We start from the raw sequence: 25,432 nt of genomic DNA, 5'->3' as shown, positions 1-25,432 counted from the left end.
GTACATCCACAAACCCAAGAAATTGCAGTAAAAAGAAAAATATGTGCAAACACTTCTGCGCTCCTATTTCCACAAGTAAGTCACAGTGTTGAATGGATAAAAGCACTGGTAGAGCCAAATAATAAATGACATGCACCATGCAACAAATAACAACATATAAAGAGGTAGTCCAGTATTAGTCCTTCTTTATAAGATCAGTCCACCTTATTTGGAAGATGTTACACAGATATAGCAATCCTTAACCTGAAACAACAGGTGTATCTCCCATATATGCAACATGTGCAGTAACAATGGGTAGACACAAGAAAAAAGAAAAACATAGTGCAAAACCTTATGGTAAAAGGTATGTTTTAATAATAAAACGCACTTACAGGATCAAGGTAAATAAACAGCATATAACACAGGTCTTTAGTGGTAAAGTGGCACCGACTTCAATGTCCTCCTTGGATCCCCCAGATGGAATAAGGGCAGAAGATAATGCATACAGGTCCGGACTGTGTATCTCCAATTTCCAAAGGTGGCAAAGAACAATGGGCCTGATTCAGACCCACTCGCAAGCGGCTGTCCGCTCGCAAGTGGGTCGATGTTGTGCACTGCGCATGCGCACGACGGCGGGAGCTCCGTCGTGCGCATGCGCCAGACGCGACGAGCGAAGGACTTTCCTTCGCTCGTTGTGTCTGATCAAAGGGGGCGTGCTGTCGATGTTGATTGACAGCACGCCCCCTTTGGTGGGCGTGCCGGGGGCGTGCCTCCCTGACGGCGGCGTTCCCAAGGGAACGCCTACCGTCAGAAGCCGGCCCACTGACATCACTAGTGATGTCAGTGGGAGTGATTTTGGCTCTGATAGAGCCAAAATCACTCCGGGCCTTGCGGTTGAAAAACTCAACCGCAGGCTCCGGCTCGCAGTGGTGATGGTCGCGATGGTCAAGACCATCGCGGCCATCAAACTGCACGCCATACTTGCCAACTCTCCCTCATTGTCAGGGAGACTCCCTGAAATAGCAGCAATCTCCCTGTCTCCCTGAAAAGTCTACCAATCTCCCTCATTTCCCCTTACCCACATTATGACACTTGTATAAAATAAAAACAGAGATATATACATTCAAATGGGATCATTAGAATAATTTCCCTGCATTGGTTATAAGGCACAATAATCCCTATGGCTACATGTATTTTCTGAGAAGTATCAGTGTGTTTTCATCAACAAGTATATCTTACTAATTGCTTTGGGGCTCAATTACATGTGGATGTAAATCAATTTTATGACACGCCTCACAGATGTAGCAGTACACGCCCACTTTACCGCCGCGCTCATAGGTGCTGCTTTCACAATCTCCCTGAAATGCTTTTTCAAAAGTAGGCAAGTATGCTGCACGCTCGTATAGGCTGCGGGTGGTGACCCACAGCTATACGAGCGTCCAGGAGGACGCTCCATAATTATGGAGGGCGGCCCTCATTCAGAGCGTGCGCTCTGCTCAGAGCGTACGGCTCTGAATGAGGGCCAATATCCACAGATACCACAACGAGCAAATAAAGCCCGGGGTTGGTTATGAGTTTTGAAGGGGGCTGGTTATGAGGTTTTTTTTAAAGAAAATTTAACACTTTACAGTAGGTAGTTTACATACAGAAACATACACAAATCACACTGATTTGTCTATATTTCTGCCACACTCGCAGCTCAGGAGGTGGTCTATTTGAAACTTCTATTTAGCTGCAAGTTTGTGACAATTACACCCGTGATGTTAATCTCGATTTTTAGTAATTTCCCGAGTTGTATCTTTTTGATTGAAAGTACTGTCGAGTTTGGCCGATTGTGAGTTTAATCGAGTTTACACTGAAAAACTCGGGTGAGATTGCAAAGAGAGAAATCTCTCCCGAATTTATCTTTAGTCAATTTCCGAGTTTGAAAAAAATGCCTAAACTCACCCGAGATTCCATTCTCGACCAAACTGGAATCTTAGTAAATTTACCCCTAGAATGTATTTGTAACCCTCCTCCAGCTCTCATTGTTTTGTATAGTGATTTTAAAAAAAAACTAAAAAAACCTCAAACCTAGGCTTATCTATATAACATGTGCATTACATACAAGTACTAGGTAAAAACTTATTGGTAAATGTTGGCTATTCAAATGATCCGTTCGCAAATTGCAGTCTGTTCACACCTCTAAGTCTGAACGAGCGAGCAAAACATACGCTCGTTTATTTGTTAAAAACGCCCCCTGGCCGCTCGCACCATACGTCATGTCCGCTATTTATTAGATTAATCGAGTACATCGACCAGCGTATGAACTGCTCGCTATTCTTGTGGTTGGTGTTTGCTACCACAAATTTGCGAGCAGTTCTGGCTATAAAATAACCCAGTGACGTGGTCAATGACGCTGCTGTATTAATTATGCACACCCATAATACGCCCGTTTTGACCTTTAAGCACGCCTGCGTTCGGATCTCCACTCCCCATTTTCAAGCACCTTCCCCTGTTACCACCCACATACGCCTCATTCTGTCACTCAAAATAGCAGGCACTCGCTATATAGCGTACAAACGATTTTTGGCCGCACTGACTGGTTCGCGCATGCGTACTAAAAACCGTACGCATGCGCAGATGTGCAAACATCGCTCGGAACGAGCGTACTGCCGCTAACGAGCGGCTCTGAATGAGGGCCATTGTGTCATTTACAACTACTGTAACTAGATTTCATGAACATGTTGAATGTGTAATATGTAACTGTAGCCTCATAACTTTTCTACTACTGGATTGTTTATTATCCTCTGGTTTGTTTGTTGCAGTCTTAGTGATAATTGTGTCCTGCTGTGCTGAGAATATATGTTAAACCGCATGAGAGAAATTAAATAGAAAACATTTGACTATTACAAAGTGCGGCTGCTAAAAATTGATTAGGGTTTCAAGGTGGCATCAATGGGCGATATTAAATATTGAATGACACGTGTAAAGACAAATGCTGGTACATATATAATTTATTTGGCCTGTTAAATGGATTTGTCTTGCTACATGCACACCCCCTGCAGTCATCGAGTCTATTCTGGTGGGGGCTGGAGTAAATAAATAATAAAACCACTTTACCGTACAATCTAACAATATTAAATATTAAGATTTTCAGACAATTGATTCTTAACCACCTTACTGTGTACCCCATGTAACATTCTCTTGAATTAATAGATTTAGATGTTTATGGAGAGGAAGTGATAAAGCCACTGATGATATTTTCAGATGAATTTTGTATGCTGGAGTTTTGATTACCTTTGAACTGTACTGCAGCTGTGTCATGTCGTACCTGCTATACACTATATAAATAAAAGCATTCAGATACTTGTGTATAGTTGCACGCATTTTACGTAATAAAGAAGCCACAAACTCTTCACATAAAGACTAATTTTACAGCTACTTTTACAACTAGATATATGAGGGCGGAATCGCGGCCATCTTTGAATCAGGCATTATATGAGCAGCAAATCTCACAGTCAGACTTCTGATGTATCCCTGATATAAGGCCCCCATACATCAGCAATTGATTGCAGTAATTCTGCAATTTGCAATCGATTGTGTATAGAAATCTTTACCTTTTCGATTGCAGAATTGCCACAATCGATTGAAAAAGGGAAAGATTTTTATACACTATCGATTGCAAATTGCAGAATTCTTGCAATCAATTGCTGATATGTGGGGGTCTTTATTTATGTGTATTAGTTATTGCAGTTAACCCATACTTACCTACTCTCCCAGAATGTCCAGGAGACTCACAAATTTCCAGACTTCCAGAAGAGTAGATGACTATGAGGCCTATTCATCAAACGATAAATGGGCCGGTAGCCATGCGGAAACGCATATTTAAGTTACCGGGCCATTCATCGTGAGGGGTCTGATAGACGGCACTTGTTCTCGGATCCCTGCTCCTTCCTATGGGAAGGGGTTCCGGGGATGCGAAGAGGGATCCGAGCAGATCCCTCCGCCGCCTCCTCACCAGCTCCCCTGCTTCTTTGCGCATGCGTGACCCGAAGTCACGCATATGTAGCCGGGAAGATGGGGAGCAGGTAAGTAACGCAGCTACAGAAGTAACTGCGACACTAACCACGGGGACAACTGCTTTTCGGAGCAGTTGTCCCCTCACTGGAGCAATGATGAATTTCTCCGGTGTCACTTTTCCCCCATTGCGAGTTGGATACTTAAATATCTCTTGCAGCGATTTCAAAACTTCATCATCGGAGGCCATACGGCCTTCGATGATGAATAGGCCCCTATGCTACATCCTACCCAGTTCCTATAGGCAGGTTGACGAGCATAATGCTCTAAATTGTCGGTCCATGGGGAGGGGACATGTCCAAATTTTTGTGAATTGCTTCATTTTGGCGACACCACCTCTTTATGGATCCACAATTCGGGGACCAATGACGAGAAGCCTCCCGCCCCGTCACCATCAGCAAACAGCTGCATCTCGCCACTGGGTACTGCCCCGGAAAGGAGAAAATAAATGTAGACAAGTATGAGTTACCTTGTACCAATTACTTTCACAACAGGGCCCTAGGTGACAGCACATTGAACAGCACTTCACAATCTGACACATTTGAGCTTCTACCATCACATTCTATTACTTTTAACAAATGTTTGTCCCTTGGTTATCCCATTGTACTAAAGCCAAATTTGGTGAAAAAGTATTCACATTATTGAAACTACAGTATAAACCGCATAAAGTGTGTAACTGATATGCATAAAAACGATTTGAATTAATGTTTATTCCAATAAAAGGACACAGTACGTACATAAAGTGATTTCATTAAGGCTATGTAATAAACATGTGACAACAGTTTAAAATAGGGGTGAGCGGGTTCGGATTTCTGAAATCCGAGCCCCCACGATCCGAGGCCGATCCGAGTCAGGCTCAACTTTTCCCGCCTGACTCGGATCTGAAATAGAGGCAAAATGTCATCATCCCGCCTTCCGGGTCTCGCGGGTTTTGGATTCTATATAAGGTACCCGAGTCGGCGCCATTTTCTCACTCGGCTGTGGACAGTGAAGAGGGAGGGTGGGAGTTAGGGCTGGCTGGGCTGTGTAGTGTAGTGCAGTGCAGTGTAGTGTTGTGCTGTGCTGCTGTTGTCCATAGGGGCTGTGTCCACTCCTCCAAAGTCCATAGGGGCTGGCTGGACTGTGTTGTGCAGTCAGTTGTCCATAGGGGCTGTGTCCACTCCAAAGTCCTGTGCAGTGTCCCAGTCCTAAAGGGGTGCTCTGTCCATCAGGGGTGCTCCCCCCAAGTGCAAAAAAAATAAATATTTTTTCTGTGTTTGTGAATTGTGTGCACTGTGGCTGCACGTGCATCAACAAAGGAGCAGCGCCAAGCGTGCGCCTGTATCTTAAGTAAAGGGCCAGCTGGCTTGACCGTTAAATGGTGCTGTAACCCCCAAAGTGCACTCCAAACAAAATAAAAAAATATTTTCTGTGTTTGTGAATTGTGTACACTGTGGCTGCACGTGCATCAACAAAGGAGCAGCGCCAAGTGTGTGCCTGTGTCCCATAAGTAAAGGGCCGGCTGGCTTGTCCGTTAAAGGGTGGTGTAACCCTCAAAGTGTGCTCCACAAAAAATAAAAAATTATTTTTTTTCTGTCTTTGTGAATTATGTGCACTGTAGCTGCACGTGCATCAACAAAGGAGCAGCGCCAAGCGTGCGCCTGTGTCCCAGTAAAGAGCAGGCTGGCTCATTTCTTAAAGGGTGGTGTAACCCACAAAGTGCACTAGTCTCCAACAAAAATAAAAATGTATTTTCTGTGTTTGTGTACGCCTTAGCCGCACGTATATATCATAAATGGAGGACCAAACTTTCTCCGATAAAAATAAAATAGGGAAAGATCAAGAACCACTTCCTCCTAGTGCTGAAGGTGCTGCCACTAGTCATAACATAGACGATAACATGCCATCAACGTCGTCTGCCAAGGCCGATTCCCAATGTCATTGTAGAGGGCACATACAATCCCAAATGACAAAGTTCAGGAAAATGACCTTAAAAAAACATTTTAATCATCTGAGGAGAAACGTAAACTTGCCAATATGCCATTTACGACACGGAGTGGCAAGGAACGGCTAAGGTCTATGTTCATGACTAGTGGTTCAGCTTCACATGACGATGGAAGCCCTACTCCCGCTAAAAAAATCAAACGAGTTTAGCTGGCAAAAGCACAGCGAAGAACTGTGCGTTCAAAGAAGATATCACAAATTCCCAAGGAGAGTCCAAGTGTGGTGGCGGTTGCGATGCCTGACCTTCCCAGCACTGGACGGGAAGAGGTGGCTCTTTCCACCATTTGCACGCCCCCTGCAAGTGCTGAAAGGAGCACCCACAGTCCACTTGCTGATATGCAAATTGAAGATGTCACTGTTGAAGTACAACAGGATGAGGATACTGGTGTAGCTGGCGCTGAGGAGGAAGTTGGCGAGGAGGATTCTGATGGTGATGTGGTTTGTTTAAATCAGGCTCCGGGGGAGACAGTTGTTGTCCGTGGGATGAAAAAGCCCATCACGGTCATGCCTGGGCAGAAGATCAAACATTCCACCTATTTGGTCTGGCAATATTTCTATCCAAATCCGGACAGCAACTGTCTTGCCATATGTACCATATGTAAAAGTGAAATAAGTAGGGGTAGGGACGTTAACCACCTCGGAACATCCTCCCTTATACGGCACCTGCAGCGCGTTCATAAAAAGTTAATGTCAAGTTCAGAAACTTTGGCTAAGACCGTAAGCAGTCCAGGGACACCTAAATCCCGTTGTCCTGTTGTATCCAAGCGCCTGCAAACTACACCGTCAACTCCCTCCTCGTCAATTTCCTCCTTAGTCAAGATCAGAAGTAGTCCTGCAGGCCATGTCACTGGCATGACTGACTCTCCTATCCGGGATTCCTCCGGAGGATCCTGCATTGCTACGCCTATTGCTGCCGCCGCTGCTGCTGTTGCTGCTAGGAGTCGTTCATCATCCCAGAGAGGAAGTAGGAACACCACTACTTTTACTAAACAATTGACCCTCCAACAGTCCTTAGCGAGGAGGATGAAGTACGACAGCAGTCATCCTGAAGCAAAACGTATAACTGAGGCCTTGACTGCTATGTTGGTGTTAGACGTGCGTCCGGTGTGCGCCATTAGTGCAGTGGGATTTAGACAATTGATGGAGGTAGTGTGTCTCCAGTTCCAAATCCCGTCTAGATTCCACTTCACTAGGCAGGCGATAACGAGACTGTACAGAAACGTCAGAAAAAGTGTCCTCAGTGTCCTGAAAAATGCGGTTGTACCCAATGTCCACTTAACCACGGACATGTGGACAAGTGGAACAGGGCAAACTAAGGACTATATGACTGTGACAGCCCACTGGGTAGATGTATCACCTTACGCAGCAACAACAGCAACATCACCAGTAGCAGCATCTCAGAAACGCCAGCTCGTTCCAAGGCAAGCTACACTGTGTGTCACCGGTTTCAGTAAGAGGCACACTGCCGACAACCTCTTAGAGAAACTGAGGGAAATCATCGCCCAGTGGCTTACCCCACTTAAGACTCTCCTGGGCATTTGTGATATCTGACAACACCACCAATATTGTGCGGGCATTACATCTGGGCAAATTCCAGCACATCCCATGTTTTGCTCACACAATAAACTTGGTGGTGCAGAATTTTCTGAAAAGCGACAGGGACCTGCAGGAGACGCTTTGGGTGGCCCGAAAAATTTCTGGCCACTTTCGCCATTCAGCGACTGCGTGCCGAAGACTGGAGCGCCAGAAAACACTCTTGAACCTGCCCTGCCATCACCTGAAGCAAGAGGTTGTGACGCGGTGGAACTCAACCCTCTATATGCTTCAGAGGATGGTGGAGCAGCAAAAGGACATTCAAGCCTATCCATCCACCTATGACATAGTCAAAGGAGGGGGTATGCGCCTGACTCAAGCGCAGTGGAGAATGATTTCCGTGTTGTGCAAGGTTCTCCAGCCCTTTGAACTTGCCACACGTGAAGTCAGTTCAGACACTGCCAGCTTGAGTCAGGTCATTCCCCTCATCAGGCTTTTGCAGAAGCAGCTGGAGAAAGTGAAGGAGGAGCTAAGATGGAGCGATTCCGCTCGGCATGTGGGACTTGTGGATGAAGCTCTTCATTCGCTTTGCCAGGATTCCAGAGTGATCAATCTGTTGAAATCAGACCACTACATTTTGGCCACCGTGCTCAATTCTAGGGATAAAGCCTATGTGATGTCTCTCTTTCCGGCAGACACAAGCCTGCAGAGGTGCAAAGACCTGCTGGTGAAAACAGCTGTAGCGGAATGTGACACGTCAACAGCTCCTCCTTCATTTTCTCCCGCAACTGGGGCTGCCAGGAAAAAACTTAGGTATCCTAAGCAACCCGCTGGCAGTGATGCAGGGCAGGCAGGACCAAGTTTGGACATCTGGTCCGGACTGAAGGACCTGGCAACAATTTCTGACATGTCTACTGTCACTGCATATGATACTGTCACCAGTGACAGAATGGTGGAGGATTACATCGGTGACAGCATCCAAGTAGGCATGTCAGACAGTCCGTACCTGTACTGGCAGGAAAAAGAGGCAATTTGGAGGCCCCTGTACAACCTGGCTCTATTTTACCTGAGTTGCCCCCCCCCCTCCAGTGTGTACTCCGAAAGAGTGTTTAGTGCAGCCGGGAACCTTGTCAGCGAAAGGCGTAGGAGGTTGCTTCCACAAAATGTGGAGAAGATGATGTTCATAAAAATTAATTATCAACTCTTCCAGGGAGACCAGCCTCCAGAAAGTACAGAGGGACCTGTGGTGGTGGATTTCAGCGGGGACGAATTAATAGTCTGTGAGGATGAGGATGTACACAACACTGAAGAGGGTAAGGAATCGGTGGATGAGGAGGATGAGGACGAATCTTGCCTCCGTAGAGCCAGTTTGTGCAGGGACAGATTAATTGCCAGCTTGTTTTCTGGGGGCCCAAATGAACCAATCATTTCAGCCACAGTCGTGTGGCAGACCCTGGCGCTGAAATGATTGGTTTGCTAAAGTGTGCATTTCCTTTTTATACAACATAAGGGTGGGTGGGCGGGCCCAAGGACAATTCCATCTTGCACCTCTTTTTTTTTCTTTGCATTATGTACTGTTTGGGGCCTAGTTTTTCAAACTGCCATCCTGTCTGCCACTGCAGTGTCACTCCTAGTTGGGCCACGTGTTTGTGCCGTCCACTCGTGTCGCTTAGCATAGTCATCCAGCTACCTCGCTGCAACCTTTTGGACATAAAAACACTATTGTGAGGTGTTCAGAATAGACTGGAAATAAGTGGAAATTAAGGTTATTGAGGTTAATAATAGAATAGGAGCAGAAAAACCCACAAATTCTGTGATTTTATCTGTTTTTATGCTTTTTAAAAAAAAAATACAGATCCAAAACACAAAACCCAGAACCCAAAACACGGAAGGGTGGTTTTCGCAAAACCAATCCAGATCCAAAACACGAAGAAAGATCCAGATCCAAAACCAAAACATGAAAAGTGGCCGGTGCACACCCCTAGTTTAAAATAAGATGAAGAGATGTTAAGCACTTCGTACTTGCATTCGGTAATAACAGGGAATCTTCCTTGGTAGAGAAATGAATCTCGCAGCTGATGCGCTATGCCATCTACTGTTCATACTGCATGATTTAATCTCGTTCGGTAATCAGTTACTGGGAAACCAGTTCAGTTACAACTAAAGCGTTATATAGAATAGGAAGAACAAATGGCGTTTGTAATTTACAGCATGCACCATGGTTCAGATGGATGACTGATAACCTGTACAGTTTTTTAAATTAACAGATTTGGACATAGTTACATAGTAGACTATAAAGATTTAAAAAAGATAGTTAGCAATTTCCAGATATCCATTTATGTAGTGTGGGAACATCACAGAATTTTAAAGGATAAGGAATTTTCTGATAACAATAACATGCCATGGTTTTAGGGGCCACAAGTTCCAGTACGCTATTGTTTTGGGGACCACAAGTGCCAATATGCAATTGTATATTAGGCCACGAGTGCCTATATGTGATTATTTTGGGGCTACAGATGTCAGTATGCTTTTAGGTGCACTAGTGCCAGTATGGCATAGTTCTGGGTTTACAAGTGCCTGTACGCCCATGTTATTTGGTCCCTGAGATTGTTGATTTCCAATAGAAGATTTAGCATACCCAGCAAACAGTGGAAATAAAAAAAAAAAAAGTTTCTAGGACCCCACTTCGGGTCCTGACACCTTTCTGCACTTTAAAATGTGTTCTTAACAGATTCCTGTTTGCAAAGAAGACATAAGGTATCAGACTATGGGCCATATTCAATTAGCGGCGAAATCGGATGATTTTTGTCGCAAAAACGGCCGATTTTCATCAAAAAACAAGCGAAAATAGGCGAAAAAGTTAGGACTGCAGGAAATTGCGTCCTAACCTAAAAAATGGCTGCTTACAATTCAAAATAATTTAGAAGTGTATTATTGGCCATAATAAAAAACTACGCTACTTAAATTGTGTCCGTTCGCAGTAATTTGCGTATACGAAAAACGTTAAACTATAGAAAGCAAATTTTTTCCCAAGGAAATTACTGTTCAACGTAAATTTGGGGTAGGTTAAAATGGGTGCAAGTATTTTTTCATGTCGTAAAAGCGCACTTTTAAAAAACGTTAAAACAGAGCCTGCTGCAACCATGTGCAATGTTTAAAACCCTTGACATAGCCATATCGTTAAACCCATTTTCAACGTTTTTTTTCTTTTTCCTCCAAAAGTTTTTTTTTTGCAAATTACCCAACTTACAAAAAACAATTGGGGTAATTTATCATTAGGAGGGGGGGGTACCAATGAGTTCTAAAAGAAATCCCCACATTTTTAGGCAAAAATAGGTATTTTGCTTTCTTTTTTTTTTCATCTGGTCTGAGATGGTGAAATCTTTTTCACCTGTTTTTTGTCAAAAATCTGCTGTTTTCGCAGTTATTTGGCGATAATCGGACGATTTAGCAGCTAATTGAATACAGCCCTATGGGGGAAATGTATATAGCTTTAGAGAGAGAAAGGAGAAAGTGGGGAGAGATAAAGTACCAACCAATCAGCTCCTAACTCACTTTACAGGCTGTAGGCAGGATGTACTGCCATTTTCTGAGTTTGGGCTGTATTTCCCATATGTACCAAGCTACGGAATGCAACACCTTCTGGAGCTTTGACCCGTTAGGCAATGCCATCTATAGATGCTGTTACCTAATAGAAGTTTATGGGCTTCTCACCGCAATGGTCACTGAAAGGGATCCAAATGGATCTCTCCCAGTGTCCCCCTCGGCACACGTCATATGATGCATTTGCAGACGGACTTCTGGGTCATAAACCTGGAAGTCCAACCATCGCAAAAGACAACTCTTTTCGGAAGAGCTGTCCTTTGTGGTTTTAATCGCTATTCTAGGTACATACAGCCATTATTAACACCGGTATGTACCCTATAAGTGGTGGGGTGTACTGCATCTAAAATGTGATGCGTAGTACCTGTGTTTTTATCCATGACAGTTAGACGCTGATTGATTAGTGCTTTATCTCTCTCCTCTTTATCTCTCTCCAACGCTTAGTACATCTACCCTTAATGTCAATGAATATGTAGCTCACATATTCTTTAAACATGAAAAAAGTATACAAACGTAAAATCCTGTAATACGAGGGTTACTTAACATCCTGTCATATCAGTCGCAAACACCGTAAAATCATAGCTATTACTGTCTTCTTCTAAGAGATGTTTGTTAACCCTTTAAGAGGCAGAGCACATTACGGAAAGGTTTAATGACCACATTATACATGGCTGGATTATTTTATGTGTATTGCATACAAATAGAACTTTATGTAAGCAGCTTCACAGAAAATTAATAATTTACTTTCATCATTACAGGAAAGAGGGCAGTCAGTCTAATAGTCCAGAAACAAGAAGTCAAGCATGTTGTGATCATCTCACATGGCTTACTTGTCTGGGATCCAGAGTTTACGCTTACTACTTGAATGAATTTAGATCTAGTATTTTAAAGTCTTTCTATAATAGTGCATCCTTGAAAACGATTGAAGCACTTGAGTTTTTTTCTCTCTCTATCTATATAGCTATATCTATATATATATTATATTTTGCCATATTATTTTGGTAATGATAACAGGCAGTGTGTACATTAATGCTTTCCACACGTGCAGTGTTTGTGCTTGTTGTTTAGGGGCAATGAGGGTCTTTAATCAACTCTGTTTTCAAGGCATAATAGTATATATAAGGAAACTGGATTTGAAAAAGGTGTAAGACCCTCAAAGAGCATTTTTCGCCTTGCCTCTCTACCATAGCATGCATACATTGTATACCACTGTAATAAAACTTCACATCCAGCTGTGATTTTGTTACTTTTACTAATGAAAGTAGCCCCTGTAGTATCAGTGTTTCCATGGCGGATGCACTACATTGCTGTCTTGGGTCTTCTATTATGGAGGACATGAGTCTAGTACTGTGGTCAGCCTGGCAGTAGATGAGTGTTCCTGAATGTTCAGGCGTGTAGATGGAGTTTTGGGCTATTCTGAGTGTGTATGTAGAGTCCCGTCCGATTTCAGACCATTTCAGATCATTCCTTTGCACCAAGAATAAGGCTGGTACCAATGCGCTCTGATAGTGATGATGGCTACTATACTTACACACGAGGATGAATGGCGTGGTGCATTTGCATAGATCTGATCGACTTTGAATGCAGGCGGCTATTCACATTTATCTCTGAGCATGGAGAGTGGACCCATTTGTGGTCGATATACTTGCAATGCTAAATCAGGCCCTGTGTGTTTAATCTGTGTATTAATTTCTACAATTATAAATTGGAATTTGATTAGTGTCTTATTTATGTTTAGTCTGGGTAATTTGAAAAACATAGATAGAGGATTTACAAATCTTTGTCCCTTGTTTCTATTGCAGCCATACTTTTTTTTTTTAATGTGAATTGCAAGATGCAAGAACCAGCACCCCAAACACGTCACCCTTTGCAGTCGGAAGAAGTCGGTTTTGATCCTCTACAGAGTGATATAGGAAAACACGATGAAGGTAAAAGACAATTGCCACTTTCTCATGTCACAAAAAAAAAAATTAAACAAAAATCCCTGTGTTGAACAAGTTACATTAACATACTGTATACAAATTGTGAATAGTGTTATTCCCATGATACCTAAATCATATGCAATGCAAAATACTAGAACCTTAATGAAGCAACAAAGTGTTAGTGTGCACTTAAACACACATTATAACTGCTGGATTTCATACATTGTGACCTTTTTACTAAAACACAGTTTCCATTTGCACCAAGTCATATGTTTGTATTACCTAACTATAATTTTATTTGATGGGTTTCTATTATAGTTTGTGCAGTACTTTAAAAAAAAAAATCTTATTTCTCTTTGATTGACACAAGGCATGCTCTTTATTACTAAGACCATAAAAATCAAATTAAAATAATTGTAGTTAAAGTTTGCAGTTCTTTCAATTTAGGGTAATAGATCTAATCCAACAGAGAGCTACATGGGGAGAGAAAACTGTTATTATGTGTCAGTGTTCCTTGTATTCTTCCCTCACTTGCTAGCAGTGACAACCTAGTTGGAGGAAGTGATGAGCCTAACAAGCTGCTTAAAACGTGATCCTTGTCGCGAAAACATTCTGCGAGTAGTCTGTTATACACCATGACACCTAAACTAATTTTCCAGTCATTGAACATGTGCATCTGGAACCAAGGAAGTGAGATTTATTTGTAATCTTAAATCTAAAGTAACTGCGCTGTGCATTCCACTGAAGTCTCACGCTGAACACACTGTGCCCAGCTTCTGGATGTCTAAAAAGCTGCTTTATAACATTTACAAGAAAAAGTCACCGTGTTGGTTGGTATGTTTATATGGCTAGGTCATTAACTGCATTACAGCTTTGTGATTTTTGCTTTTGTCCCATCATACGAAAAAATATGGTAACAACTCGGAGACGAGCAGCAGAAGCTTCCTTTATTATCTAAAACATAAAAGAATATGGAGATGATTTACACTGTGCAGCAGATTATTATAGAGAGTGGGGTAGAACTCCACCCTCTGGTTACTTTGTGTTATATTCTCCTAAATGTACTGGGCTGTCCCAAGCACCATTTAATAATGAGGGTGCTATTGCAACATGTTAGCATGTCATAGAGCTGATGCTCTGAGTCTGCACTGACTGTATTCCACAAGGTAAAGGAAAATATAATGTGACACAAGAAGCAAACAAACAAAACAAAACTTTAAAAAGAGAGTTAATATAAAGTGCACGTGTATTACATTGGAAGTCAAACAGACTGAGGGCCTGATTCAGAGCCGCTCGTAAGCGGCTACTCGTTCGCTCCGAGCGATGTTCACACATCTGCGCATGCGTATGGGTTTTAGTACGCATGCGCGAACCAGTCAGTGCGGTCGAAAATTGTGTGCTCGCAAAATAGCGAATGCCTACTAATTTGAGTGACAGAATGAGGCGTTTGTGGGTGGTAACAGGGGAAGGTGCTTGAAAACGGGGAGTGGAGATCAGAACGCAGGCGTGCCAAACGGTCAAAACGGGCGTTTTAAGGGTGTGCATAATTAACAAAGCAGCGTCATTGACCACGTCACTTGGTTGTCTTTTAGCCTGAACTGCTCGCATGATTGCGGTAGGAAAATCCAACCACAAGCACTGCGAGCAGTTCATACGCCTTTCGATGTACTCGATTAATCAAATAAATAGCGGAGATGACGTAGGATGCGAGCTGCCAAGGGGCGTTTTTTCCTAAATAGTGAGCGCATGTTTTGTTCGCTCGTTCAGACATAGAGGCGTCAATAGACCGCAAAGAGCGAGCGCTCTATTTAAATATCCGGCCCCTTTTTCTGAACGAGCGAGCGCAAATAGCGTCCGGCTCTGAATCAGGCCCTGAGTCAGTCTGGCCTAGTCTGCAGCAGTTGATCAGGAATATATTTAAATATACAGAATGTAGTTCTTACAGTACCGTATTGTATTCCTGGACAGTGTAATAGAAATGGCCAGGTAATTTTTCTGTTATTAATCAGCAGTTATTAGCAAGGAGATGTTATTCAGCAGAGTATCTCCCAATATTCAGAGCAAGCTGTGCACTGTCTCAGGTGCCACACATAGGTAACTGAATTGCAGCCCAGTGTGACTCAGGATGCCGCCGGCTAATTGGTCTCTATAGCCCGCTGCCTTGCCCTACATATGTTTGCTATTTCCTAAAGGTAAAATCTGCCCCGCAAAAAATAGGACTTAGTACCTAGTTGTCAGTAGCCCCTAATATCCTGCAACAGTCACAAGTTTTATAGCTCTGTGCCTAAAAATATCCCTGTTTGTTGGGTACGCGTTCCTGGTGCACAGAATGCCAGTGGTCGGAATCCCGATGGTTCAAATACCGATAACTGCTGGTAAGTAATTTAACCCTTATCCTAACCCACCTTTCCCACAGCCTTTCCCTAATCCCCCCCCCTAGTGCCTAACCCTAACACCTAAATCTAATATTAACCCTAAAATTTACGTATGGGATCGCAGCCGCCGGCATTGTCAAGCTAGGATTGTGATCCCTATAGGGACTCCGGAACCGGGTTTGTGAGTGCCGGCATTCAGTGCGCCGGGATGCCAACTGCATCCCATTTTTACATATTGACCAATCGCACAATAAAATTATTATATTTGTTTTTCGATCTAAGTTGTATCATCTTACATTATGTTAATATAAGTTACTATTTATTGAAGAAGTTTTGCACAGGATGCAATTAGATACACTTACTTAGCAGCAGTGGGCCTGATTCAGAGTTGTACACTTTTAGTATCGCTGCTGTGTCTTTGGACAGCAGCGATGCTAAAATATGCTATTGCCACAGGAGGCATCTTGCGCAAATAGGACGCAGCATCGGATCACTCTGTGTGACCATTAGTCTTCTGAGTAACCTTCAGGTTTCAAAATGGCTGGTGTTTTCACGCAGCTGAAGCCATTGAAGCTGCGTGAAGGAACGCAGCCACTGGCTTCAGCACTCCAAAAACCGGGGCCGACGCTGCCTTACACCAGCCCCAATTTGCCCCTAAACGCCCGCATGCAGACACTAACCGGCATATGTGCAGTACAGAATATTCAATGTTAAGAACATAAATTGTCACACCTAGAAAGCCATTGAGCTAATTGGATAATCACAAATGGAATGATCTGTAATATTTACAAAACTGCTTCTCATAAATTGCCCACACACATGAAATATCAAAATACATATTTATACAATGCAATTATATATGTATTGTACTGTTTTTTGTTAGTTGTGTTTTGCTATGTTTTAACCATAATCCTGGAAACCTTACAGTGGTGTCTAATTAGAACCTCTGCGTTCGTCACTGTTACTCTGCTGCTGGTACATTTTGCATCGTGCAATAATGTTAGAGACAAAAGCCAGTAATGAAGATAATTATAAAGGGATTTCTTTGTGCAAGCAGATACCTACTGTATGAGGATTTGGTTTCTTTTTATTTTTTATGATGTTTAGTTTATGTTTACAGTCATCCAAAGCAAGGTTTTGATTATATTGGGTATTAAAAGATGTTTAAAACCTGTAATGGAAATATACAAATTCTGCCAGTGGTTTCATAATGTTACCCAGAAATATACTGTAGTATAGTCTCAAGTATATAAAACCATTCATTTCTACCAAGTAGGTGTATCTAAGCACGTGCCCCATGGTTTTCTCCAAGGCAGACCGCAGGATAGTCCCCACCATAAAATGATTTCTATAATGGGACTGATGCAGAGTAGAATGCAAGTTAGTTTTGCGGACGATCATGTGTGTTTTTGTACTGCACATGCTCTGGATTTGAGTGTATGTATGTAGCACAGATGAAAGGGTGTAGCTGGGTGATAATTGGCTGTTTGCATGTAGGCAAAATTTAGCAAGTGCATGTTAGTGGAATTGCAGGCTATGCAGAGTGGTACATAGGTGTGATTACGCCTGCTTTTAGAGGAATCTATTGCACCAGGGAGAGCGCTGGTGCATGTGTGAAAGTGTTCCCGCTTCACTGCGGACAGGGCAGGGTGTTGGCAGGGAGTCTATGCGCTCTCCCGAAAAGGGGACGTGACTGGTCAGGGAGGGGCGTGACCTTGTGATACGCCTCCAATTCGTCACCCTTGGGGGCGTGCCCAGCATTTACGGCCTTCCCACATGCTCTCCCGTCTCAGTGAATAGATGCTGTACGAATGCACACTGCTTCTATTCATCTATTCACCCGGCGGTGATCAGTCACTGCAACTTTTCCCACCTGTGGGACACTGCTGCCTGGTGGTGGGGAAGGCATGGGGCAGGCTGTCTTTGCGGGGCACTGCTAAAAGGGCAGGCGCATTTTGAGGGAAATTCAATTAGGTGTGAGTTTGGTCCCGCAAGGTGAAATCACTGCAAATTTGCAATTCAATTCCAAAATCTCATTTCTTTTTCAGAGTAAATTTGCCTGTATTTGTTCGCACCTCTCTGAGCAGGGAAAAGGTAGGGAAAATCTGTATTTTAAGGTAAAAATATCAAGACCCCTTGGACACCCCCCCCTAATGACTAATTTGGCATTTATAATTTTTCAATTAGCTTAATTGGGCTAATAATTACATCTCATTTTTGGGGTGAAAAAAATATTTGGCCTCAAATTACCCCAAAATAAGTTTTTCTTTTTTTATTCTAAGTAGTACATCCCAAATTTAATGAAAGTATTTATTTCAAAGAAAAATAATTGCTTTTTATCATTTTTTTTAAATTTTTTAAAGTTGCCTAAAATTACCCCAAAAGCATCTATTTTTTTCTACTTTTTTTTTTGCATTTCCCATTTAATTCCATTGAAATTTTACAGCTGTTTACATTTATTGTGCTTTTTTAAAAAAAAAAAAAAGCACAATAAATCAGCCGTTTGACACCTTTTAAAAGCATACCGTACTTTCCTAATGGCCCGCTAACAGTCTTCTACATGATTCTGCTAACCAGGGCCCTCATTCAGAGCCGTACGCTCTGAGCAGAGCGCACGCTCTGAATGAGGGCCGCCCTCCATAATTATGGAGCGTCCTCCTGGACGCTCGTATAGCTGTGGGTCACCACCCACAGCATATACGAGCGTGCAGTTTATTGGCCGCGATGGTCTTGACCATCGCGACCATCGCCACTGCGAGCCGGAGCCTGCGGTTGAGGTTTTCAACCGCAAGGCCCGGAGTGATTTTGCCTCTATCAGAGCCAAAATCACTCCCACTAACATCACTAGTGATGTCAGTGGGCCGGCTTCTGACGGTAGGCGTTCCCTTGGGAACGCCTCCGTCAGGGAGGCACGCCCCCGGCACGCCCACCAAAGGGGGCGTGCTGTCAATCAACATCGACAGCACGCCCCCTTTGATCAGACACAACGAGCGAAGGAAAGTCCTTCGCTCGTCGCGTCTGGCGCATGCGCACGACGGAGCTCCCGCCGTCGTGCGCATGCGCAGTGCACAACATCGACCCACTTGCGAGCGGGTCTGAATCAGGCCCCAAGTTTTCACTTTTTTGGGATCCAGGGAAGTCTAGCCACTTTTTCTTGCTATTTTTCGCTGTTAATTTTTTGGTCAAAATTCACACACTCTCACTGCGAGTAGTGCGAATTCGCATTTCAAATGCAATTGTGCGTATCTTGGATGTGTGCATGAAGGCGAAGTGAGTGAATTATAAGGCGAAGTATGAGAGTTTTTCACCTTTTGAAAACTCTCACCTAATTGAATTCATCCCTTTACCCTTTTAATATCGGGCAGGACGGGGCACCCCGCTCAAGCAGCCTAGTGGGAATACTGTGAGCTAACATGAGCACTATGAAACTAATTGTACTGATAAAGGTGGTCCCACAGCACAGCTGCGTACACATGCGAGTGATTTATCTACATTAGTTCCATGTACGCAATGCTAGTACAACTGCGGATGACTTGCCTTCAACTCTGAATCTGCCAGAATCATTGCAAAGCTACAAAGTCAAAATAAAATGGATAGATGGTGAAAAAATAATCCATGATGTAGAATAATAAAGTTGTGACATTTCCAGGTACATATCTTTAGAAACCGGCACTGTTGCCAAGAAATTAGGGACAGTTGGCAGCTGTGTAAAACACGCTCCTCCTCTTTTCCCAGATGCAGCAGACACAAGTACTTACCACATGCATCTGTCGGAGAGGGTTACTTTTTACATTTTTCTCCTAATAAACTGCCTAATGCAGCAACTCCGTTACATAAATGGTGATGATGATGATAAGGAGAGCTTCTACAGCACTGTAATAAGCATAAACACACACGTCTTACACCTGTGCTTTCAGAAGCCACACCTACAGATGTGTCCTCATACACCTTTGCTGCAGTCGCACCAAGTAGACCCTGTTAGCGTCAGGTCTCATGCGAATCTACTAGCGCCGGGCATCTTTTTGCCAGAAAAACGCGTCTTAGTCGCAATGTGGTGTGACTAGGACGCACCAGGAGACTGTACTGATTAATTTGACATGCAACACTGTGTGCAATATACTAAGACGTATTTTCGGGCGAACTAGACACGCGGCACTAGCAGAGTCGCATAGGACCTGGCATTTCGTGCGACATTGCGTATTGAGGCTAGGTGCATGAGGACAATTCGGTTTATGGATTTAAATTTGGGGGATTGTATTCTGAAATTAACCTATATTCCAGAACAAGATTTGGGGCATGACATTTTTTTTGTCATCAATTACAACCACTGTGATTTTTATCATCTAGTACTGTTTTATCATCTAGTACTGTTTTATCATCTAGTACTATTTAGGAAGTAGAAGCAACTTTTGTTTAAACGCTGTGGAAAATACCACATTTTGCCTGTGCAACCGTTTTCATAATTTGGTTTGTAGGCAGCTCAGGCGCTGAAGGTAGAAACGATTGTTTTACTGAAATACTGTAGTGGTAGATGCTTGCAGGTAACTGTGGGCAATGTGTGTTTGCAGCTGCATATGTTAGGACTCCCACATTAACAGCAAACCCATCTCCTGAAATATTCATAAGGGTTATTTACAGAAGTGTAAAACTGTGTGAATGCAGTGCAAATGCTATTTCCTGACATCACAACCCATAGATTAGGGGTCAAGAAGTCGTTGTTTACTGGGAGCACTCTTTCACCTACTAATAGAAGGAGCTCGATAGATTAGAGTAAAATCTTGTTCTCTGTTAGGGGACTTAATGAGATAAGAGGTGGAGGAGATGCATTAATAAGAACCTGTCTTACTATAGACAGGCAAAAATCTCTATATATATTTTTTTTAGAACTTGCTTATCCCTGGAAATGGTGGAAAAAGGCCACACACTCTGCGTAAAGTGGAGCATATTTATATATGTCCCTGCATTTAGCCTAGAAAAATTAGGACAAAATAAGTCCCACCTCAACTTCACAGAGACTTGTGTATTTTTAACGCAAATCCTCTCCCAATCCGCTGAATTTACAAAAGCCACAATGAAACGTGATAAGCATGCTCTGTTATCTCTGAAGCAATTAGGTGCATTAGCGCAAATACTGCAGGAATGTTTTGCAAACTCACACATTTTAAACCTCATAAAAACGTTACACATCAATAGGCACACACACAGGGGCGGCCCTGAAAAAAAATTCTGGAAGTGGCCTCACATGGGCGGCACCAATTCAACTGTAGGTGGAGCCACCACAAAATAGGTGGGATTACTACATCACTATAGCTTGAGATGATAGGCAAGGCTAAAGCAACAATAGTGTCAGCAGAAGACAACAGCAGCAGCATTACTAAATGTTGAAGAGAACATTTTAATAGCTGTAGATAAACCCTTTGACGCTGCTGCCCTAACCTTTAGGGCAAGGGTATTCAACATAAGGCACTCCAGCTGTTGTGGAACTGCACATCCCAGCATACCCTGCCACCTTTTTTCTATGATGGTATGTTAAAACTGTGGCAGGGCATGCTATGATGTGTAGTTCCACAACAGCTGGAGGGCTGCATGTTTAATACCCCTGCTTTAGGACATTGCTAGAGCAGAACTGGAGTTTTTAATTATCAATTTCCAAATCTTTCTACTCCAGATACTCACAGATCCCACAGAAAGTTAAGTGGCCTATCCATTATGTAACCTGAAAGTCTGAACGTCTAGCGTTCAGACCTTCATGTCGCCGAGGTGCGGTGCCCGCACTGAACGGCGTTCACTTAACGTCATTCAGTGAAGGAGCCCGACCTCCTATCCCTGAACATGCCAAACCTGACGAGCGTCGTCAGGTTGACGGGCATTTTCAGTAGACAGTCGGGGACAGCAAGGACCCAGCGTGCACGCGCATCGCTGGTCCTTGTCGGCTATCCATTACACGACTTTGTGAACAATGCGATATATATATATATATATATACGAAAGTATATATATTCCGCAGCGCTTTACAAAGTACATAGACAAATAAGTGTACAAGCAACAAGTGACTTGCAGGACGAGGTTTAAATACATTGCTGCATGAGTGATCATAACACTCGAATAAGCAACAGGGCGTAAGCAACCAGGTGTTAGGCACTCGAGTGAGGAGTAGATGACAGTTTAAGAAGTAGCACAAGAGGGTAGAGGGCCCTGCTCATGAGAGCTTACATTCTAAAGGGTTTAATAACCTTAATTTGGCTCTTAAGGGAAAAGGGAGCCAGTGGAGGGCTTGCAGGATAGAGGAGGCAGATGTGGAACATTTGGAGAGGAAGATGAGCCAACGATCAGCAGCATTGAGGACAGTTTGGATTAGAGAGAGGTGGGTAGCAGGTAGGCCAGATAGGAGGAGGTTACAGTAATCCAATCTGGAGATGACCAGTGAATGGATAAGGGTTTTAGTAGGATCCTGGGTGAGAAAGGGTTTGATCTTGGAAATATTTTTGAGATGGAAACGGTAGGACTGCGAGAGGTGCTGAATGCGTGGTTTGAAGGAGAGGGGAGGGTCCAGGATAATTCCAAGACAGCGCACTTTGGGACTAGAGGAGATAGTTGTGCTGTCAATTGATAATGAAATGTATAAAAAAAAGTTTAAAACTCTGGGCCTGATTCAGCTTTGGAAATAGAGTGAGATATCTCACTCAACTGGTCATCTTGGTGAAACCATGTTGCACTGCAGGTGGGACAGATTTAAAATGTGCAGAGAGATTTATATATGTAAATTGTAGAGTAATAATAAAGCTGTGCAGTATTTGTAGGCTACATTCAAAAGCAGCCAGTATTTACACTACATGCAAAAAAAATATGTATTTGCACCCCTTGAATTGCAACATGGTTTGTCCAGGTTCACAGTTAAGTGCTATTTCTCACTCTATTCCCAAAGCTGAATCAGGCCCTCTGTTCTTACTGTACATCAATAGGAATACAGCTTTCTGCTGAAAATCACTTCTAATCGGTCACTTGCGAGGCCAGGAAATCTTCCTCCACAGACGTAGACCCTGGCCTCGTTACTCTTGGAAATGGGGGCGGCGTCCCCATTTCCTGGAACGGTAGTTAGCCCCGCCCCTGCTCCACCGCTAGGGGGGTCTGCGAGCGAGATCGCAGGACCCCTTTGGCACATGTACAGAACAGGTCCTGTGCATGCGCACACCCCAAAACATTGGAGATATGCACTAGCCATCGGATTAGCGTACATCTCTGAATCAGGCCCATAGATTGTAAGTTCCAGTGGGTCAGCAACTGATATGAATGACTGAATATTCTCTGTAAAGTTCTGTGTAATATAAAAAAAAACAAAAAACATAAATAATAATGAATCTTGATTTCTATTCAGAAGGAACTGATTTTTGGACAATTGATAAGCTGCAAGCATTTGAATATTCGTTCAGTCCACAAGATGTGTGCCTCCATTTTAAGTGGCAAGTCTATTTTATTTGTTTTTGCTTTTTGTTATTTTATGCAAGTGTGCAATATAAAAATAATACAAGCAAGGCACACTACTTATTTATAATTATGTATATTAGGCTTCTTTAAATGTGGTTATATATATTTGAACAATTCTTCAGCTTGCGTACCAGTATTTAATTTGCTTTTTTTATTAACTTTTATTACACCTCAAAGCAGTTGGTAGGGCTAGCTTGAAGGGCTGTTTTGGCTGCGATAAAATTTATACACACCAGTGACACAGAAAGTTATTAGGTCTGAATTTATGTTTAAGAGTGCCATTAATTCATTTACCCCAAATGTTCATTAACAATGTAAATGTATGCTGATGTTCCAAGAGACAAGGGAGTGACTAATGACTCCTCACACTAACAACACTTAAAATGAATAGAAACTTAAGATAGCTAATCTTGAAGTAATCAAGACCCTCATTCAGGCTGGCATCGCTGTATACTGTAAAACAGCTGTCAACTGATTAAAAAAATTATGATATATATAAAAATCACATATAAATATCTCCCATATACACATTTCCTCTGCCCTTGAATACTTTAGCATGAATCTATAATTATAAATTGTGCTTAAGTGTGATTTACATTGCGATAAACCACAGGCAGTAGCTTTACGATCTAGAAACATTTAATTGTAATATGCAAGGTGATCTATTTTGAACATGACAATCATTATATTAGTTCATACTGGTGGTTTAAATTTTAATTAAATATATATAAAATATATATATTTTATTTTTTTTCAGTATCCCAAAATGTCTACTTTAAAATCCCATTTTATGTCAGTTTACAGCATGAAATAATAGAAGGCACTTGAGCCACAATTTGCCTTGGATAATAGCTTTGCATTAGATGTGTGTAAAGCTGTTAAAATACCTCTGCCAGTGTAATAGATAAAGATGTGACAAGTCTTCATTTAGCTTCCCCTACCATTATAGCTCATGTTTTGCATTGTAAGGCTAGTTCACTGACAGAGCTTCTGAAAATGGAAACCCAGTGACCTGACACAGACTTTGGTGACGTGACGTTAAACATTTTGAGGTCAGTGGGCTTGAATGTGCGTAAAATGTAAATTAACACCTTTAATGCAGTGTTTAAATGCTGATACAAAAGTGGATCCCTGGTCTCATAGGAACAAAGATAAACAGGGACTATCACTTAGCATATTTAATACCAACAGTAAAAATAAACTGTAATCACAGTGATGAGCTAGGTCTCAATACTAATAATTAAAATAATGATGTTGCTAATAATAATTTTGTTTGCTGCTTAGTCTTTACCAATGGAATTGGTATGATTTACCGCCGGACACAAGTCCGGTGGTTGGAATTCCGAGAGCAGCTGCCTGACATGGGTGAAAATACCGATCGTCCCTAAGGTAAGTATTCACTAACCTAATTCCCTCCCCTAACCCTCCTTAGGGGTGCCTAACCCTAACCTTCCCCCCAGTGTCTAACCCTAATCCCCCCTCTAAGTGCCTAAACCTAACCCCCCCTTCCCCGCTGCCTAAACCGAAGTCCCCCGGGGGGTGCCTAACCCTAAGTCCCCCCGAGGTGCCTAACCCTAACCCTCCCTCCTCCTACCCTAACCTCCCGGGGGGGGGGTGCCTAACCCCAAGTCCCCTCCCCGGAGCCCTAAACCTAACCCTTCCCCTCCCTGCGGCTGTCCGCGCTTGACGCCCAGCATCACTTCGATCGGGATGCCGGGCGCTGGTCTCCCGGCGTTGGTAAAATGACAGGCGTCTAGATTTAGATGCCTGTCATTTAACCCTCGCCGATGTAAAGCAGTAGGGAATCCGGCTTCCCAACTGCATACTTTACCAATCTCCCATTTCCCCAATAACAATAGGAAGCAGAGGATGTTGGACAGTGGCCATGGAGTATCTGGGACCACAATAACTACTTTATGTGATATTCTTTTACAATGTCTAAGACAGCAGCAACTGTGAATATGACCCTTTACATCACCTACACACAATGGAGATTGCCATTTTGTCAAATTAACCAATATTATAAATTTACCAGATAATAACATAATATAGACACATCAGGTCACTGGTGGCCAGTATCAGATTGCCCCACAGGGTCACCAAGAATATCCCCAGTTGGCCCCACAGCCAGGGAGACCTGTTGGCTAGGAGAATGACTGGAGGAGCTGAAAGTTTAATATTGCTTAGCCAGTGGATTGTTCAGTGTGGCTCGGTCTCATTACGCAGGTACTCAGGGCTGACAAGAGGGTAAGTCCTTCTTTGTTTCACACTATTGACTAGAACAAATATTGGTGTACACAAATGGATATTTTGCATCAGCAGCTGTGGGATCATTTCACCCTTGTTGTATTTGGATGTGGTGAGTAAGAAGCAGGCATAAAAATAAAAAGGCCATGGATAACTCCCAACAGTTATAAATCTAGAGAGGAGAAGCAAACTGAAAGAAGAGAACATTGACTAAGAGAGTACATAGGGGAGAGAGGTGTAAGTGTT

At 42.8% G+C, this 25,432-nt stretch overlaps 1 protein-coding gene across 4 annotated transcripts in view; it reads left to right on the top strand.

Annotated features, from left to right (window-relative positions):
• TBC1D5 (TBC1 domain family member 5) overlaps positions 1-25,432 on the top strand; it is a 728,182-nt gene that overhangs the window by 245,916 nt on the left and 456,834 nt on the right. For all 4 annotated transcript variants that reach the window (XM_088463373.1, XM_088463358.1, XM_088463381.1 and 1 more), the window contains one exon: positions 12,960-13,085. In XM_088463373.1, coding sequence (XP_088319499.1) covers positions 12,992-13,085 — 94 coding nt within the window. In that variant the 5' untranslated portion in view covers positions 12,960-12,991. The remainder of the gene's footprint in view (positions 1-12,959; positions 13,086-25,432) is intronic.

This window comes from Taudactylus pleione, unplaced genomic scaffold (assembly GCF_031769625.1).
Source record: "Taudactylus pleione unplaced genomic scaffold, aTauple2 ptg000053l, whole genome shotgun sequence".
Taxonomy (NCBI): Eukaryota; Metazoa; Chordata; class Amphibia; order Anura; family Myobatrachidae; genus Taudactylus; species Taudactylus pleione.
This window is presented reverse-complemented; position numbering and strand designations above follow the sequence as displayed.